The sequence below is a fragment of the Rhinichthys klamathensis genome, unplaced genomic scaffold (genome assembly GCF_029890125.1).
Source record: "Rhinichthys klamathensis goyatoka isolate OS25496 unplaced genomic scaffold, OSU_Roscu_1.1 h1tg000176l_1, whole genome shotgun sequence".
In the NCBI taxonomy this organism is placed as follows: Eukaryota; Metazoa; Chordata; class Actinopteri; order Cypriniformes; family Leuciscidae; genus Rhinichthys; species Rhinichthys klamathensis.
The window spans coordinates 1772615-1793994 of NW_026606705.1; the positions used below are offsets into that span (position 1 = coordinate 1772615).

Consider the following 21380-nt stretch of genomic DNA (forward strand, 5'->3'; position numbering starts at 1 on the left):
TATTGCTCATGCTCCGCCCACGACCGCTGACGGACTGTCCCGTATTAGCATATTTCCCGTATTAGCATATTTCCCGTATTAGCATATTTCCTGTATTAGCATATTTCCCGTATTAGCATATTTCCTGTATTAGCATATTTCCTGTATTAGCATATTTCCCGTATTAACATATTTCATGTATTAGCATATTTACCGTATTAGCATATTTCCTGTATTAGCATATTTCCTGTATTATCATATTTCATGTATTAGCATATTTCCTGTATTAGCATATTTCCCGTATTAGCATATTTCCCGTATTAGCATATTTCCTGTATTAGCATATTTCCTGTATTAGCATATTTCTTGTATTAGCATATTTCCCGTATTAGCATATTTCCTGTATTAGCATATTTCCCGTATTAAAAGCAGAAGGTCATTATCCGAGCAGTTGCTCATTATCATTTAAAGAGACATGCACCGAAACGGTAGCCTGGCTCCGCCCTCCTACGTACTTCCGCTCAATTTTCATTTTCCTTCAGTACTACGTCTGGGTTTGCTGTATATTCTTGGGTTTTCTCCGATCAATTTTTTACCGGTCCAATCAGCGAACAGAGGGAGTGGCTGAGAACGATGACGTTGAGGTCGCTGTGAGCAGAGCTGTGTTTGAGGAGGTAAAGAGTGTGTTGTTTTACTCAACCATTGAGGAATGTTAACCAAAGTATGTTACAAACTTTACATGAAGACCCTAAAGACTAAAATGGACATCCGACGATGCCTTTAAGGCAGTACAACACATAAATCCTTTAATTTAAAGAACATATCATTATGTGCTTATTCTTATAAAAAGATATACCGTTATAAACCCAGATGAGATTAAATTGGACTGGAAATCTGGATTTGTCCTTGTGAGATTAACCTGTGAGAAACTTCTTGTTGCTAGGGTGTTCTGGGTCGTTGCCAGGGTGTTGCTAAGCAGTTGCTATGGCGCAGCGTCTGTGGGATTTTTTCAGGTGAAAGTGTAGTAATAGTAAAGGTAATAGTAACACTTATTGTTGGAGGTTTAGTACTAGTGATGCTTAACTTAGTAATCAGCCCTAATGAACAGTAAAGTTTCCGCTCACACTCTCTTATTCCTTCTGTTTCTTGAAGTTTTGTTCTGAATCCGAGGTCTTTGTTTGGTCGTCATGGAAACTGCCTCCGTTTAAGCAAAAAATACACACGGATCTGAGCACACGCAAAGCACACACAACCGCACACGGCAGATTGACGCAAACAACGGCGGAAAGACTTTAATTAGTCATAAAATCACGGATTGTAAATTACACTTTCAATTCGCCCGAGTGAGATCAGGTCGCGCACGAAACACACACACACACACACAAACACACCCACACACACCGAACGCCATTCTAGATGTTAATGCAATGTCAGGCTGAAGTGTGTGTGTGTGTGTGTGGGTGGGAATCGCTGAAAGCGTCGCTGATACATGTATCACACACACACAGATCTGATGCTTGAGGAAGGGTCTCTGTGTGGGCGGGTTTGAGCAGAAACATCTCAGCGCACAGAAAACATCCCTCACGCTCTCAGAACATTAGCCTCAGTCCATGTGTTCAACTCACAAACATCATCAACAAACACAGCCATTAAACGCAATCAGCAAGCCTGTCATTATCACTCACCCTCACCCCTAAATCTGAGCTCGTATGCTGTTTCCATGCACGGCTATTATCGTTAGCCAAATCTAAAACAAAATAAAAACATTAGATGAATATGTAAACATTGCCTTGGCCACTAATAACTGCAATAAGTTTAAGTTAAAGCACTAAAATTAATTGGAAAATGGAAGTAAATAAAAACTAAAAACTGGACAAACTGAATAAAAACTGAACTTATCAAACGTAAATAATACTATAAAACAATAATAAAAATGAAAAAAGAACAGCAAAATGGCTAAAAATTAAACCAAAATGAAAACTGAAAATATAAAAATAAAAGTTCATTTGAAATATTAATATAAACTCTAATTGACAATAAATAATTCTAAAATAACACTGTTTGCATGGAACGCAAGTTAATAATTTTTGATGGGCATCATACAAATACTTTGGTAAACTTTACTTGAAGCCAGTGAATATTTCATTAATTATGCCTTGTAATGCAGGTATTGTATGAATAATTGTAACCACAGTTGTCATGACAACTCTCTGAATGTTTGGCATGGTAATAGATATGACTATATTGATATGTTTGGTATTGGCGGAATAGATCTGCTACACTGCTGCTGTTACTGTTATTGCTGCTGCTGTTACTGTTATTGCTGCTGTTATTGTTATTGCTGCTGCTGTTACTGTTATTGCTGCTGTTATTGTTATTGCTGCTGTTACTGTTATTGCTGCTGTTACTGTTATTGCTGCTGCTGTTACTGTTATTGCTGCTGCTGTTACTGTTATTGCTGCTGCTGCTGCTGTTACTGTTATTGCTGCTGCTGTTACTGTTATTGCTGCTGCTGCTGTTACTGTTATTGCTGCTGTTACTGTTATTGCTGCTACTGTTACTGCTGCTGTTACTGTTATTGCTGCTGCTGTTACTGTTATTGCTGCTGCTGCTGCTGTTACTGTTATTGCTGCTGCTGTTACTGTTATTGCTGCTGCTGTTACTGTTATTGCTGCTGCTGTTACTGATATTGCTGCTGCTGTTATTGTTATTGCTGCTGCTGTTACTGATATTCCTGCTGTTATTGTTACTGATATTGCTGCTGTTATTGCTGCTGCTGTTATTGCTGCTGTTGTTACTGATATTGCTGCTGTTATTGTTATTGCTGCTGCTGTTACTGTTATTGCTGCTGCTGTTACTGTTGCTGCTGCTGTTACTGTTATTGCTGCTGTTACTGATATTGCTGCTGCTGTTACTGTTATTGTTGCTGCTGTTACTGTTATTGCTGCTGCTGTTACTGTTATTGCTGCTGCTGTTACTGATATTGCTGCTGCTGTTACTGTTGCTGCTGCTGTTACTGTTATTGCTGCTGTTACTGTTATTGTTGCTGCTGTTACTGATATTGCTGCTGCTGTTACTGTTATTGCTGCTGCTGTTACTGATATTGCTGCTGCTGTTACTGATATTGCTGCTGCTGTTACTGTTATTGCTGCTGCTGCTGTTATTGCTGCTGCTGCTGTTATTGCTGCTGCTGTTACTGTTATTGCTGCTGTTACTGTTATTGTTGCTGCTGTTACTGATATTGCTGCTGCTGTTACTGTTATTGTTGCTGCTGTTACTGTTATTGCTGCTGTTATTGCTGCTGCTGTTACTGATATTGCTGCTGCTGTTACTGATATTGCTGCTGCTGTTACTGTTATTGTTGCTGCTGTTAGTTATTGCTGCTGTTATTGTTACTGATAGTGCTGCTGTTATTGTTATTGCTGCTGCTGTTATTGCTGCTGTTGTTACTGATATTGCTGCTGTTATTGTTATTGCTGCTGCTGTTACTGTTATTGCTGCTGCTGTTACTGTTGCTGCTGCTGTTACTGTTATTGTTGCTGCTGTTACTGTTATTGTTGCTGCTGTTACTGATATTGCTGCTGCTGTTACTGTTATAGTTGCTGCTGTTACTGTTATTGCTCCTGTTATTGCTGCTGCTGTTACTGATATTGCTGCTGCTGTTACTGTTGCTGCTGCTGTTACTGTTATTGCTGCTGTTACTGTTATTGCTGCTGCTGTTACTGATATTGCTGCTGCTACTGATATTGCTGCTGCTGTTACTGTTATTGTTGCTGCTGTTACTGTTATTGCTGCTGTTATTGTTATTGCTGCTGCTGTTACTGTTATTGCTGCTGCTGCTGCTGTTACTGATATTGCTGCTGCTGTTACTGTTATTGCTGCTGTTATTGTTATTGCTGCTGCTGTTACTGTTATCGCTGCTGTTATTGTTATTGCTGCTGCTGTTACTGTTATTGCTGCTGCTGTTACTGTTATTGTTGCTGCTGTTACTGTTATTGCTGCTGCTGTTACTGTTATTGCTGCTACTGTTACTGTTATTGCTGCTGCTGTTACTGATATTGCTGCTGCTGTTACTGTTATTGCTGCTGCTGTTATTGCTGCTGCTGTTACTGATATTGCTGCTGTTGTTACTGTTATTGCTGCTGCTGTTACTGTTATTGCTGTTGCTATTATTGCTGCTGCTGTTATTGCTGCTGCTGTTACTGATATTGCTGCTGCTGTTACTGTTATTGCTGCTGCTGCTTTTACTGTTATTGCTGCTGCTGTTATTGCTGCTGCTGTTACTGTTATTGCTGCTGCTGCTGTTACTGTTATTGCTGCTGCTGTTACTGTTATTGCTGCTGCTGCTGTTACTGTTATTGCTGCTGCTGTTACTGTTATTGCTGCTGCTGTTACTGTTATTGCTGCTGTTATTGTTATTGCTGCTGCTGTTACTGTTATTGCTGCTGTTATTGTTATTGCTGCTGTTGTTACTGTTATTGCTGTTACTGTTATTGCTGCTGTTATTGGTGCTGCTGTTACTGATATTGCTGCTGTTACTGTTATTGCTGCTGTTACTGTTATTGCTGCTGTTACTGATATTGCTGCTGCTGTTACTATTATTGCTGTTACTGTTATTACTGCTGCTGCTGTTATTGCTGTTACTGTTATTACGGCTGCTTCTGTTATGGCTGCTGTTACTGTTATTTCTGCTGCTGTTACTGTTATTGCTGCTGCTGTTATTGCTGTTACTGTTATTGCGGCTGCTTCTGTTATGGCTGCTGTTACTGTTATTTCTGCTGCTGTTACTGTTATTGCAGCTGCTGTTATTGCTGTTACTGTTATTGTGGCTGCTGCTGTTATTGCTGCTGTTACTGTTATTGCTGCTGCTGTTACTGTTATTGCTGCTGCTGTTACTGTTATTGCTGCTGTTATTGTTATTGCTGCTGCTGTTACTGTTATTGCTGCTGTTATTGTTATTGCTGCTGCTGTTATTGCTGCTGCTGTTACTGTTATTGCTGCTGCTGTTACTGTTATTGCTGCTGCTGCTGCTGCTGCTGTTACTGTTATTGCTGCTGCTGTTACTGTTGTGACGACCTCTGCTGCTGCTTTTGAGCTTACAATTTGGTTTACGTGTGTCCCTTGTTTTTGTTGCTTCCCTTGAGCCAAGGGTCGTAACAAATTGGGGACTGTCCGGGAAATTGCAACGAAACGTGCCAATGAGGATGAAGTGTGTGATCAAAAAGAGATAAAATCTGATAAAATCTGCACTAAGTTGTTTATGCCTGATTTGTCTGCCTTGTCTTTTCCTGTTTCTGCAGAGGATTTAGGAATAGAACAGCGGACTGACTCCTCTTTGGATGAACTCTTCCAGAGTGCTGTTCTTCCGGTAGAGGAGTGTGACGTTTCCCGTGGATATTTCGTTCACAATGGAGTGTTGTTGAGAAAATGGAGTCCTCACAAAGATTTTGTTGGGGATCCTGTTTTCCAAGTAGTTGTTCCTACTAAATTTCGACAAATGATGATTGAAATTGCGCATGTTCAATTAGGTCATCAGGGGGTGCGTAAGACTTATGATCGCCTGTTGCGATATTTTTTTTGGCCGCGATTAAAACGAGACATCTCTGCTTATATTAAGAGATGTAAAACCTGCCAATTAACGAGTAAACCGAACCAGGTGTTGAAACCTGCTCCGTTGAAACCAATTCAGGCTACTGGTGAACCTTTCGAGCAACTTATTGTCGATTGCGTAGGGCCACTTCCCCGTTCGAAGTCTGGTAGCAGTTATTTATTCACTGTGATGTGTTTGAACACACGTTTTCCTGCGGCATATCCACTGCGTACCATTACGTCTCGTTCTATTGTGAAAGCTTTAACCCAGTTTATATCCGTTTTTGGTATTCCAAAAATCATCCAAAGTGATCAAGGTTCGAATCTCACTTCGCATCTCTTCCAGCAGGTGTTAAAACAGCTGCACATTAAGCATAATCAATCTACTGCGTATCATGCACAAAGTCAGGGTGCATTGGAGAGATTCCACCAGTCGTTAAAGTCACTTCTCCGTGCGTACTGTGTGCAGCTGGATAGAGATTGGGAAGAGGGTTTACCATGGATGATGTTAGCTGCACGTGAAGTAGTCCAGGAGAGTACGGGTTTCAGCCCTAACGACTTGGTCTTTGGCCATAATGTTCGTGGATTGTTGTCTGTATTTCAGCAGGTTGGTAAAGCTGTAGAGCCTCCTAAAAACTTGGCGTCATATGTTTTGGGGTTTAAAAATCGACTCATCCAGGTTAGAGAACTAGCTAAATTAAATCTGGGAAAACATCAGAAAAACATGAAGCAATTCTATGATCGTACGGTTGAACATCGAGTGTTTGTACCAGGCGATCAAGTTCTTGTCTTACGGCCTATTGTATCTTCTCCTTTTGAAGCAAAATTTGATGGCCCATTTGTTGTACAACGAAAGTTGACTGATGAAAATTATGATGTCTCAATGCCATCACGGAAAAAGTCAGTTAAACGGTGCCATGTAAATCTATTAAAACCGTATTATGAAAAAGAAACCAAACCTGTAGAAAATTTGACATCTTTGCATCCAGCACTTTCGGCCGTTTCTATCGGTGGGGGTAATATGAGTTTGGTGGGTGAGGAAGAGGAGACCATTTCGCCCGATGATTGTGTTTTTCGCGGCCGTTTGAATAATTCAGAGTCCTTGCACAACTTGGAGTTTACTCTCCGTCATTTATCTCCTGTAAGATGCCAGGAGTTATGTGACCTATTACATAGTTTTCCCGAATTATTTGATGATGTGCCATCGCGTACAGATTGGGTTGAACATGATATCGATGTTGGGGATGCAAAACCTATTAAACAGCGTTTTTATCGTGTTGCACCTGAAAAACGGGAATTGATGGAGAGGGAAATTAAGTATATGCAGGATCACGATATTGCAGTACCTTCTTTTTCTGAATGGGCTTCCCCGTGTATTTTAGTTGGAAAGTTGGACGGTACTGTAAGATTTTGTACGGATTTCCGTAAAGTTAATGCATTAACAACACCGGACTGTTTTCCTTTGCCCCGCGTCGAGGACTGTGTGGACCAGGTTGGCTCAGCCAAGTTCGTCAGCAAGTTTGACTTGCTGAAGGGCTATTGGCAGGTGCCTTTAACCAAGAGAGCACAAGAAATTTCATCTTTTGTCACTCCGTCAGGATTACATTCTTACCGGGTCATGAGTTTTGGCCTGCGAAATGCTCCGGCGACTTTTCAACGCCTCATGAACCGAGTAATTTGTGGCCTTGAGGGTTGTGCCGTCTATTTGGACGATTTAGTCGTTTTTAGTGACAGTTGGGAGTCTCATTTAAAACGGTTGCGTTCGGTGTTGAGACGTTTGTCTGATGCTCGACTTAGAGTGAACTTGGCCAAATGTGAGTTTGCGAAGGCGACCGTGACGTATCTCGGGAAGGTGGTAGGGAACGGCGAAGTGCGTCCGATACAGGCTAAAGTGCAAGCCATTCAGAATTTTCCTTCCCCAACGACAAAGAAAGAGCTTATGAGGTTTTTAGGGTTGGTAGGATATTATCGATCTTTTTGTCGAAATTTCTCTACGGTGGTGGCACCGTTGACCGACTTGTTAAAGGGTAAGACGAAGTTTTTATGGTCTTACAGTTGCGAATTGGCTTTTGAGAACGTGAAATCCTTGCTGTGTTCAGCGCCTGTGCTTATGGCTCCGTGCTTTGACAAACCTTTCACGTTGCACGTCGATGCCAGTAATGTTGGAGCTGGAGCTGTCCTTCAGCAATCTGATGTGGATGGAGTAGACCATCCAGTTAGTTTCTTTTCGAGAAAGTTTAACACATACCAACGTAATTATTCTGTGGTCGAAAAGGAAGCGTTAGCCCTTATTTGGGCCTTGCAGCACTTTTCTGTTTATCTTGATTCCTGTGCACCTATTGTGATCTACACGGATCATAATCCATTAACCTTTCTCAACTCTTTGCAGTGTCCGAATCAGAGGTTGGTTCGGTGGTCCTTATTTTTGCAATCCTTCTGTCTGGATATTCGACACATACGAGGATCGGAAAATGTGGTAGCTGATGCGCTGTCACGCGCTCCTGATGCACTCTAATCTATTGGATTTGAATTTTTCTCTTTGGCGTTTTTGGGAGCTGTCTTCGGCCCTGTACTTGGGTGTATACTATGCCTGTTTATTGAGTTTTGTCTTGTTACAGGGATCTTTGTGGGAGTCCCTGTCTTATGGGGAGGGGTGTGACGACCTCTGCTGCTGCTTTTGAGAATTGCAGTTTGGTACCGGAGCCCACTAATTGCCTCAATTGGCAGTCAACTGGAAACACCTGTCACCGTGCCTTAGACGCTTCTTAAGAGATCACCAACTGAGCCAAGGGAGAGGGAACTTTGGTTTTGGACTTTGCTTTTGGACTTTGCCTTTTGCTTGCGTTGTATTTTGTTACTTTTTGCATTTACATTTCAACTTCAACATTGCATTACACTTTCGACCATGCATCTTGCTTTACACACTGATCTTGCTGATGAATACAGAAACACTTCTATTTTCTTTAAATGTTTTCATTTTATTATTTAGTTTTGTCTTACTTTTGTAGTTAAATAAATATTACTTTTGAGCTTACAATTTGGTTTACGTGTGTCCCTTGTTTTTGTTGCTTCCCTTGAGCCAAGGGTCGTAACACTGTTATTGCTGCTGCTGTTACTGATATTGCTGCTGTTACTGTTATTGTTGCTGCTGTTACTGTTATTGTTGCTGCTGTTACTGTTATTGATGCTGTTATTGCTGCTGCTGTTACTGATATTGCTGCTGCTGTTACTGTTATTGATGCTGTTATTGCTGCTGCTGTTACTGATATTGCTGCTGCTGCTGTTACTGATATTGCTGCTGCTGTCACTGTTATTGCTGCTGTTACTGTTATTGCTGCTGCTGTTACTGCTGCTGTTATTGCTGCTGCTGTTACTGTTATTGCTGCTGTTATTGCTGCTGCTGTTACTGATATTGCTGCTACTGTTACTGATATTGCTGCTGCTGCTACTGATATTGCTGCTGTTATTGCTGCTACTGTTACTGATATTGCTGCTGCTGTTACTGTTATTGCTGCTGCTGTTACTGTTATTGCTGCTGCTGTTATTGCTGCTACTGTTAATGATATTGCTGCTGCTGTCACTGTTATTGCTGTTACTGTTATTGTTGCTGCTGTTACTGATATTGCTGCTACTGTTACTGATATTGCTGCTGCTGTTACTGATATTGCTGCTGTTATTGCTGCTACTGTTACTGATATTGCTGCTGCTGTTACTGTTATTGCTGCTGCTGTTACTGTTATTGCTGCTGTTGTTATTGCTGCTACTGTTAATGATATTGCTGCTGCTGTCACTGTTATTGCTGTTACTGTTATTGCTGCTGCTGTTACTGTTATTGTTGCTGCTGTTACTGATATTGCGGCTGCTGTTACTGTTATTGCTGCTGCTGTTGCTGTTATGCTGTTACTGTTATTGCTGCTGTTATTGCTGTAACTGTTATTACTGCTGCTGCTGTTATTGCTGTAACTGTTATTGCTGCTGCTGTTACTGTTATTGCTGCTGCTGTTACTGTTATGCTGTTACTGTTATTGCTGCTGTTATTGCTTTTACTGTTATTACTGCTGCTGCTGGTGTTATTGCTGTAACTGTTATTGCTGCTGCTGCTGTTATTGCTGCTGCTGTTACTGTTATTGCTGTTACTGTTATTGCGGCTGCTTCTGTTATGGCTGCTGTTACTGTTATTTCTGCTGCTGTTACTGTTATTGCTGCTGCTGTTATTGCTGTTTCTGCTTCTGTTATGGCTGCTGTTACTGTTATTTCTGCTGCTGTTACTGTTATTGCAGCTGCTGTTATTGCTGTTACTGTTATTGCGGCTGCTGCTGTTATTGCTGCTGTTACTGTTATTACTGCTACTGTTATTGTTGTTACTGTTATTGCGGCTGCTGCTGTTATTGCTGTTACTGTTATTTCTACTGCTGTTATTGCTGTTACTGTTATTGGTAAGTACAGGACTTGCTTCTGCCAATTCACACACGACACGCTGCTGTGAGTAAGTAAGACATGCTGCTGTTGTAAAATATAACATGCATGAATTACCCGTAGCAGATCTATACAAGTGGAGCTGGGGAAGGAGGAGGGTTTCTGAAAGCGCTGCACTTCTAAGGCAAATGCTGACCAGTATTTGAAGGTTGAGCATTAAGCTAATTGGCTACTGATACAGCAGGAACCAATCAGCTGTGCCCTATAGAGAATGATGTGTTTGCAAGCAAATTGAGTTAAAGGATTAGTTCACCTCAAAATGAAAATTTCCTGATAATGTATTCACCCCAATGCCTTCCAAGATGTTCATGTCTTTCTTTCTTCAGTGGAAAAGAAATTAAGTTTTTTGAGGAAAACATTTCAGGATTTTTCTCCACACAATGGACTTCAATTGCAACCAACATGTTGAAGTCCAAAGGGCTATGAAGAGCTTCAAACAGCTCTGCACGATCCCAGCTGAGGAACAGGGTCTTATCTAGCGAAACCATCGGTCATTTAAAAAAACAAAAAAAAAAACATTTATATACTTTTTAACCACAATTGTTCGTCTTGTGCTGGTCTGCGACGCGCCAGAGATTACGTCATCACGTTGGAAACGTCACGATTTTTTTTTGAGTAAATTATCAGGAAATTTTCATTTTGAGGTGAACTAATCCTTTAAGGACCTATTAGCCTGTGTCATCTACAGAGTCACATGACAGAATTTTGTATTTATAGTGCATTATAGCACGTATTATTTCAATGTTACATCTTTAGAAAGTATAATGAATTAAAACACATGACAAACAACCAATGTCATATCAAATGTAACAAGGAATCTGCAAATATTGTAATACGTTTTTTATTATATATTATGCATATTAACTAGAATTATTTATGAAGAGAAATAATGCATTAACGAATAGCTTTATAATGCATTAGACAAAGGTTTCAAGTAAAGTGTTGCCAATAGTTTTAATTGAAATAGGCTACTTTGAATTCTGAAGTGTTCTGAAGTCATACGACGATGCTTTGTGGGCATTTATGCAGTTGTCAGATGCTTTTATCCAAAGTGACTTGCATTGCTTTCAGTCTATATATGGTGTATAATGTATTATCATGCATTCCCTGGATATCAAACCCACGACCGTGGCAAATTATAAGTGGTTACTTAATTTCACACAAAGCATCAGAAGTATGAGTTATATGGACTGTTGTTATGCTGCTGTTTGTCCTTGCTGGCGCTGAAATATGATAACAGAATTAATTTCTGGTGAACCCTTTTAGCTGAAGGTTGATCTACAGCCAGTAAAGATCATATATGAATAATATATCAGACATCTGTGGAGATCACATCACATCCTTCTCTGCAGAATCAACCAAAACCTAAAAATAGACATTCTGGATTAAAATGGTTTCATTACCTGTATTTCACAACTGGCTTTACTGTACATGTGTGCCAGTGACTCCGCCGGCTGTGAAAGGACCAGACGCTGGTTTTAAACGCCCGAAGAAGCCATTTATAAACTACCACAGCATGCAGCACTTTTTTTTGCATGATATATACTTATATTTTTGCACTGTAGGAATTCGGTTTAATGCATTACATTATATACTTTGCAGTAAATTTAATTCTTTGCATTATACAGTATATTTTATATTTTTGCACAATAGGAATTTAGTTTAATGCACTATACATTTTGCCATATGTTTAATTTGCATTATATTTTTGCATTTTACAGTATATTATATATTATTTACACTACAATAATTCAATTTAATGCAGGGTATAATTTGCAGTAAATTTAATTCTTTGTAATATTTATTATATATTTTAATATTTTTTGCACTATAAAAAAATCAATTTTACGCATTATATACTTTGCAGTGAATTTCATTGTTTGCATTATATATTTTACATATTTTTTTGCACTATAAGAATTCAATTAAACATGATATTGCATATGATTCAATGCACTGAATTTAATTCTTTGTATTATATTTTTGCATTATAAGAATTCAACTTAATGCATTAAATACTTTGCACTAAATTTAATTATTTGCATCATATATATATATATATATATATGAATTGTATTTTGTGCACAATAAGAATTACATTTAATGCATTATAGCTATATTCTGCATTAAATTCATTATAGAAACATGGCATAAAAAGGCTAAGACTGAGAGAAATGAACTGATATCATCGATGTGATCAAATGATGCGTTCACTGATGCATCTGCACTAAACACACACTAAGCAGCTCAGATATCACACACACACACACACACACACACACCGAATCAATGAGACGAGCAGCTGCAGTCACTCTATACCGGCCTGAGATCAAAGATAAACCCTAATCTGAATTTAATATAGCAATAAAAAAATGATGCGATTTAGACACTAAATCCTCCAGAAACTCAGGCTTGCCTTTTAAAGCCACTGTTTTCTCCTCTGCATTTCTTTCTCATCTTGTTTGCATGAAGTTCAGCGTCTCTCAACTTTCTGATGTTCTCAACAGTCAATCCCACAATCCCTCACAGGAGACCGACGCTTACGAAGAACGAGTGAACACCAGCTTCGAAAGCTTCCTCAGATCACGTGTTTTTCAGTCCAGAGTTTGCTTCACTTTACCAGGCGATGCAACACTTTCACCTGCTGCACCAGAACACTACAGTCCAGCCTGACCCGAACGCCCTAGCAACCGCAGAGCAGCGACCTGGCAACCAATCACAATCATGCCAGTGAGTTTCTGCACTGCAAACGTCACTCACAATACCTGCATATAAAGAGCTATTTAGGTTAAAGTGCCCCTAATATGCTTTATTGAATATTTCATGTAGTGTGAAATAGAGCTTTTTGTGAATGTTAAAAGTCTGAAAAGTTTTAAAGTGCAGATCAAAGTGCACGACTAAAGAAGGTCAAAAGAATCGATTCTGAACTGAAACGAGTCGTCAGTAATTCAGTCTATCTTCCTGCTGAACCTGCGTAGGTTTGTAACTAATTTGCATAATGCCCGCCTCTAGTCTTGATTGGCTGAACAGCGTCTCTTAGCTCCGCCCTCAAACACTGTAGTGTATCTGAGACTGGAAGAGTTCGGCTCGTGTTGTTCGTGTCGAGGAGACGCTGTTTTCTGAGATTGATACGGTGAAACCCACGCCATCGTCACTGTTCGTATCACTGTGATCAAGAGCTGAGAGTCAGATATGATAATGAGCGTTTGCTCCCTGACCAATCACAGCAGAGCAGCTCTCAGAGAGGCGGAGCTTAGAGAGACTGAATCTTCAATCAAAGCGTTTCAGACACTGAGAGAAAGAGCTGACGCTGCAGTGGAGATTATGAGAAAATTCGTGTTTTTGACCTTGAATGATGTAGAACTATTGTAGAAGACGCCAAAACAACATTACCGTATTTAAAATAGCACTTTAAATATATGCGCAAGAAAACACATTCTTCAATATTTAAGCCCAATGCGGAAAATGTCAAAACAAATAAAACGTAAAACATAATTTACTTTGATATACTTAATTTTCAAGGACAAATTAATATTAGTTTCAGAGTTTAAACGTCCCTGCAGTGACTTACCGAAGAAGAGAGACAGGAGGCGTCAGGCCTCAGCGCTTCTGTCTGTCTCTCCTCAGGCTGTCTGTCTCTCCAGTCCAGCAACTTGCATTGAAAATCAGTCAAACTATCCCTCCCTCATCTGTCATTCTCACTGTCCTCAGATCAGTTCAGTCTCGCGGGACAATCACTGTCTAATTCTGTCAGACATGAAGGGTCCTCCTCACAGGAGCCAGTGATGCAGGGAAGTTTGCAGCTTCTGTGGACATGTGCAGTGCTCTTCATCATCATCTTCTTCATCACTGGCTTATTGAAAAGGCATTTCGATCCCTCATGAATATGAACATCATGAATATGTCATGCATAATTCGCGCAAGTGGAGCTCCGCGTCCTTCAGCGGGTGTTCCTGCGTCTTCAGTCCGGCTTGCGGTGCTCTCTCCTCGGCCTGCGCTCGCTCGAGTCTCCGCCGTTTCCAGGGTAACGCGTTTCTCATCGTTCGCTCCGCAGCGGGTTCGTAATCATGTCGCCGATGGTGTTGATGCTCTTCATCCCGTTACTCCCGCACCATCGTCTTCATCGAAAATAAATGTGATATATTCAGCGCGACGGGTTTAGACGCGCAGCGCGCGAGTCAGGAATGATCCTGCGTGGGCGGACCGCGCGCGCATCATCCTCCTCATCTTCATCTTCATCTCACACTGGCAAAAGAAATCATGCAGCCCTACAGAGCGTGTCTGACAGACTGAAGCAGAGATCTGCTACTACCCCTACACATGCGCGCGCGCGCGTGCACACACACACACACACACACACACACACACACACTGCGCACTGTTAAAATCTGAACGTCATTAACACACAACCTTGATTCAGTAACATTGAACATTAGAAACTTCGGGCGCGTTAACCGTCCGTCAGGCGCTCTTCATACAGATCGACCCGGGTTCGATTCCCGCGCTGGAAGAGATCGATTGATCTTTATTAATTGAGCAGGTAAAATAAACTCAAGAACATGTCAGATTAACTAATATTAAAAATTAGAAACTTCACCAACTGACATGTTCTTAGTCCGTATTAACTGTTTTTGCTCTTCATATCATAGAGAGAGACCCGGGTTCGATTCCCGCGCTGGACGAGATCGGTGAATTTTTAAATTGAGAAGGTAAAATAAACTCTGTGGCAGAAGATATATTAGTGATATTACTGGCGCAATTAACTACATTAGATTCACTTAAACGGCTGTTCTTCTACATTCAGTGACTAACAAATTTAAAGTCACCATGAAATCGTTTCTCCTATAACATGTGAAGTGATCCATGCTGTCAGGCGCATTCTGTAAATGCTTAGAATGCTTCAAATCAGAATAATTTTTATTTATGTAATTTTTTTTATTAATCCATGAAAGGGCCATCAATATTGTGAATAACACACACCCGCCGCGCTATAAACGAGCTGAACACGGGTCACACACACCCACTCAGAGCCCCGCTAACGATGGTTCAGTCCAGAACGAACCAACCGGCTCACCGTGGGGGAGCTGGCTAGTGGCACAACGACTTACAGTTTCCATGACAACACAAGCCTTCAATCTGTGGATGGCCGTCCTCCATATTAAATAAGAGCGAGAATAAAGCAAAAGGAAAAATAAAGAGAGAGAGAGAGAGTGAAAGATGGTCGGCCAAAGTGCTTTCGCTCCCCCGAGCCATCGGTTAACACACAGTTACAGCGATCTGTAATTATTGTCATGGTTACCAGCAGAATAGTGTGTGTGTGTGTGTGTGTGTGTGTGTGTGTGTGATTCAGCTCCTGAAATACAATCACATGTATCAGTGTTCATCACAGGCAGCATTCATAATCATATACGGTAAGACAGTGTGTGTGTGTGTGTGTGTGTGTGTGTGTGAGAGAGAGAGTTTTGCATATGTTTATGTGTAAATATGTGTGTTTAGGTATGAATATAAATACAGTCAAATAAGGAATATGTAAATGCGGCACCAAGAGCTCCTGCTGTGGACGAACAGGCTTGTATTCACACATAAAACATGTATATTTCTGTACGTTTGGAGACACACTGAAAGCATCTATATATATATACACCCCTTAATATACGAACGACTTGAAGCGCAAATGTTTACGAATCCTTTAACATTCATAGAAAAACAAATAAATAATAATAAATTCACAGACTCTTGCGATGGATAGTATCTTGGGCCTGTCGTTCACATCAAGAACAATAACTATAATCATAAAGGCATGCTATTCTTTTAAAATATTTTGTGAAACAATAAACTATAACTACAAAGTTTTAATAATTGCTCTAATTCTGAGAGAATAGTGAAGTTCACAGCGCACTTAAAACTATAACGACACAGAGGAACGACATCGCTGGAATCACTTTAAAATAAATAAATAAATAAAGCGTCTCTCCAGTGTGTTCATGTTTTTACTCGTGTCTGAACAGAAGAAATGAACCGCCTGGAAGAAGGCGGAGTCTCAGAGCCACACCCACCTATTACATCATCGTCACTGACCAATGGGAGTTCAGAGGTGTTTACCAACCCGAGCGAACTCTTCATACTCCTGAAACGAACTACGCTTTGGCCTGTTTTTTTTTTAAAATGACTTCACACCAGTTCTTTCTTTGATTTCGCTAAATAGCTATCATTCTGGGTGTGAACGGAATGTGTGTGTGTGTGTGTGGGGGGGGGGTGTGTGTGTATGTATGTGTGTAATTGTGTATGTGTGTGTCTGTGTGTGTGTGTGTGTGTGTGTGTGTGTGTGTGTGGCTGAGTGTGTGTGGGTATACAAGTATATGTGTGTGTGTGTGTGTGATTGAGTGTGTTTGTATATAAGTGTGTGTGTGTATATAAGTGTGTGTGTGTGTGTGTGTGCGTGTGTGTGTGTGTGTGTGTGTGAGATAGTATATAAGTGTGTGTGTGTGTGTGTGTGTGTGTGAGATAGTATATAAGTGTGTGAGTGTATATAAGTGTGTGTGTGTGTATATGTGTGTGTGTGTGTGTGTGTGTGTGTGTGTGTACCTGTCTCAGGATGGGGTCTGCTATCTGCAGGTACGCTGACGGTCCTGCGCAGCAGTTTGTGTCGGTGAGAGACGTGACGGTGATCATTCATCAGCAATGGATGAACCTGACAACACAAACAAAAAAACACATTTATCATACAACTCCTCATCTACTGTATATATATATATAGACAATTAATTTTAATGTCTAAAGCACAGGTCACTTTTAGGCGTAAGCTACGCTCCCTCTCCCCCTCCCGTCTCTCCTCATCCACACTTCCTCCCCCTGATCAGCTCTCATCACTTGATACTAACAGTGCAACCAATACTATTTCTCAACCGTAACATCTTGTTTAGACAACTTTGCCCCTCTGCCCCCTGGTTATCTGATGTTCTCCTCAAACATCGTTCTAAACTCAGGGCTGGAGAGAGGAAGTGGCACAAATCGAAAGATCTCGCTGACCTTGGACTGTATCAATCCCTCCTCTCCTCATTCTATGCTAATGTCTCTACTGCTAAAATTACTTACTATCACAACAAAGTTGAAAAAATCTCCTGACTCTCGCAAGCATTTCAAAACCTTCTCCTCTCTTCTTAACCCTCCTCCTCCTTCATCAACCCTAACAGCTGACGATTTTGCCACATTCTTCATAAATAAAACGATCACCATCAGCGCCCAATTCTCCACACCACAAACTGACACACACATCTTAACGGCAAACACACTTTCAGAGGCAGAAGTCTCCAAACTCGTTCTTTCCAATCACCTACTACCTGTCAGCTTGATCCTATCCCCATCCTATTTCTTCTTCAGGTTCACCTGCTCTCACTCATTTCATCAACACCACTCTTCACACTGGAGGGGTGAGGTGTGTAAGACCAACTTCTAGCTACTGGAGTGCCTCAGGGCTCAGTGCTGGGACCGCTTCTCTTCTCCATCTACATGTCATCACTAGGATCTGTGATTCAGAAACATGGTTTTCCCATCACTGTTATCATCTAGCTACTGGAGTGCCTCAGGGCTCAGTGCTGGGACCGCTTCTCTTCTCCATCTACATGTCATCACTGGGATCTGTGATTCAGAAACATGCTTTTCCCATCGCTGTTATCATCTAGCTACTGGAGTGCCTCAGGGCTCAGTGCTGGGACCGCTTCTCTTCTCCATCTACATGTCATCACTGGGATCTGTGATTCAGAAACATGGTTTTCCCATCACTGTTATCATCTAGCTACTGGAGTGCCTCAGGGCTCAGTGCTGGGACCGCTTTTCTTCTCCATCTACATGTCATCACTGGGATCTGTGATTCAGAAACATGGTTTTCCCATCACTGTTATCATCTAGCTACTGGAGTGCCTCAGGGCTCAGTGCTGGGACCGCTTCTCTTCTCCATCTACATGTCATCACTGGGATCTGTGATTCAGAAACATGGTTTCTCCCATCACTGTTATCATCTATCTACTGGAGTGCCTCAGGGCTCAGTGCTGGGACCGCTTCTCTTCTCCATCTACATGTCATCACTGGGATCTGGGATTCAGAAACATGGTTTTCCCATCACTGTTATCATCTAGCTACTGGAGTGCCTCAGGGCTCAGTGCTGGGACCGCTTCTCTTCTCCATCTACATGTCATCACAAGTGTCTGTCATTCAGAAACATGGTTTATCCCATCACTGTTATCATCTAGCTACTGGAGTGCCTCAGGGCTCAGTGATGGGGCCGCTTCTCTTCTCCATCTACATGTCATCACTAGGATCTGTGATTCAGAAACATGGTTTTCCCATCACTGTCATCATCTAGCTACTGGAGTGCCTCAGGGCTCAGTGCTGGGACCGCTTCTCTTCTCCATCTACATGTCATCACTGGGATCTGTGATTCAGAAACATGCTTTTCCCATCGCTGTTATCATCTAGCTACTGGAGTGCCTCAGGGCTCAGTGCTGGGACCGCTTCTCTTCTCCATCTACATGTCATCACTGGGATCTGTGATTCAGAAACATGGTTTTCCCATCACTGTTATCATCTAGCTACTGGAGTGCCTCAGGGCTCAGTGCTGGGACCGCTTCTCTTCTCCATCTACATGTCATCACAAGTGTCTGTCATTCAGAAACATGGTTTATCCCATCACTGTTATCATCTAGCTACTGGAGTGCCTCAGGGCTCAGTGATGGGGCCGCTTCTCTTCTCCATCTACATGTCATCACTAGGATCTGTGATTCAGAAACATGGTTTTCCCATCACTGTCATCATCTAGCTACTGGAGTGCCTCAGGGCTCAGTGCTGGGACCGCTTCTCTTCTCCATCTACATGTCATCACTGGGATCTGTCATTCAGAAACATGGTTTCCCCGTCACTGTTATCATCTAGCTACTGGAGTGCCTCAGGGCTCAGTGATGGGGCCGCTTCTCTTCTCCATCTACATATCATCACTGGGATCTGTCATTCAGAAACATGGTGTCCCCGTCACTGTTATCAACTAGCTACTGGAGTGCCTCAGGGCTCAGTGATGGGGCCGCTTCTCTTCTCCATCTACACGTCATCACTAGGATCTGTGATTCAGAAACATGGTTTTCCCATCACTGTTATCATCTAGCTACTGGAGTGCCTCAGGGCTCAGTGCTGGGACCGCTTCTCTTCTCCATCTACATGTCATCACTGGGATCTGTCATTCAGAAACATGGTTTCCCCGTCACTGTTATCATCTAGCTACTGGAATGCCTCAGGGCTCAGTGCTGGGACCGCTTCTCTTCTCCATCTACATGTCATCACTGGGATCTGTCATTCAGAAACATGGTTTCCCCGTCACTGTTATCATCTAGCTACTGGAGTGCCTCAGGGCTCAGTGATGGGGCCGCTTCTCTTCTCCATCTACATATCATCACTGGGATCTGTCATTCAGAAACATGGTGTCCCCGTCACTGTTATCAACTAGCTACTGGAGTGCCTCAGGGCTCAGTGATGGGACCGCTTCTCTTCTCCATCTACATGTCATCACTAGGACCTGTCATTCAGAAACATGGTTTCTCCCATCACTGTTATCATCTAGCTACTGGAGTGCCTCAGGGCTAAGTGCTGGGACCCCATCTGTTCTCCATCTACATGTCATCACTAGGATCTGTGATTCAGAAACATGGTTTTCCCATCACTGTTATCATCTAGCTACTGGAGTGCCTCAGGGCTCAGTGCTGGGACTGCTTCTCTTCTCCATCTACATGTCATCACTAGGATCTGTGATTCAGAAACATGGTTTTCCCATCACTGTTATCATCTAGCTACTGGAGTGCCTCAGGGCTCAGTGCTGGGGCCGCTTCTGTTCTCCATCTACATGTCATCACTAGGATCTGTGATTCAGAAACATGGTTTTCCCATCACTGTTATCATCTAGCTACTGTAGTGCCTCAGGGCTCAGTGCTGGGGCCGCTTCTCTTCTCCATCTACATGTCTTCACTAGGATCTGTGATTCAGAAACATGGTTTTCCCATCACTGTTATCATCTAGCTACTGGAGTGCCTCAGGGCTCAGTGCTGGGGCAGCTTCTCTTCTCCATCTACATGTCATCACTGGGATCTGTGATTCAGAAACATGGTTTCCCCGTCACTGTTATCATCTAGCTACTGGAGTGCCTCAGGGCTCAGTGCTGGGACCGCTTCTCTTCTCCATCTACATGTCATCACTAGGATCTGTGATTCAGAAACATGGTTTATCCCATCACTGTTATCATCTAGCTACTGGAGTGCCTCAGGCCTCAGTGCTGGGACCGCTTCTCTTCTCCATCTACATGTCATCACTAGGATCTGTGATTCAGAAACATGGTTTCCCCGTCACTGTTATCATCTAGCTACTGGAGTGCCTCAGGGCTCAGTGCTGGGACCGCTTCTGGTATCCATCTACATATCTTCACTAGGATCTGTGATTCAGAAACATGGGTTCTCCCATCACTGTTATCATCTAGCTACTGGAGGGCCTCAGGGCTCAGTGATGGGACCGCTTCTCTTCTCCATCTACATGTCATCACTAGGATCTGAGATTCAGAAACATGCTTTTCCCATCACTGTTATCATCTAGCTACTGGAGGGCCTCAGGGCTCAGTGATGGGACCGCTTCTCTTCTCCATCTACATGTCATCACTAGGATCTGAGATTCAGAAACATGCTTTTCCCATCACTGTTATCATCTAGCAACTGGAGGGCCTCAGGGCTCAGTGATGGGACCGCTTCTCTTCTCCATCTACATGTCATCACTAGGATCTGAGATTCAGAAACATGGTTTTCCCATCACTGTTATCATCTAGCTACTGGAGTGCCTCAGGGCTCAGTGCTGGGGCCGCTTCTGTTCTCCATCTACATGACATCACTAGGATCTGTGATTCAGAAACATGGTTTATCCCATCACTGTTATCATCTAGCTACTGGAGTGCCTCAGGGCTCAGTGCTGGGGCCGCTTCTGTTCTCCATCTACATGACATCACTAGGACCTGTGATTCAGAAACATGGTTTTCCCATCACTGTTATCATCTAGCTACTGGAGTGCCTCAGGGCTCAGTGCTGGGGCCGCTTCTGTTCTCCATCTACATGACATCACTAGGATCTGTGATTCAGAAACATGGTTTATCCCATCACTGTTATCATCTAGCTACTGGAGTGCCTCGGGGCTCAGTGCTGGGGCCGCTTCTGTTCTCCATCTACATATCATCACTGGGATCTGTCATTCAGAAACATGGTTTATCCCATCACTGTTATCATCTAGCTACTGGAGTGCCTCGGGGCTCAGTGCTG

At 42.1% G+C, this 21380-nt stretch overlaps 1 protein-coding gene across 1 annotated transcript in view; it reads right to left on the reverse strand.

Moving 5' to 3' along the window:
• The window catches only part of syngap1a (synaptic Ras GTPase activating protein 1a), a 77295-nt gene that overhangs the window by 42247 nt on the left and 13668 nt on the right, over positions 1-21380 (reverse strand). The window contains exon 3 of the mRNA XM_056260267.1: positions 16630-16735. Within this exon, the coding sequence (XP_056116242.1) occupies positions 16630-16735 (106 nt within the window). The remainder of the gene's footprint in view (positions 1-16629; positions 16736-21380) is intronic.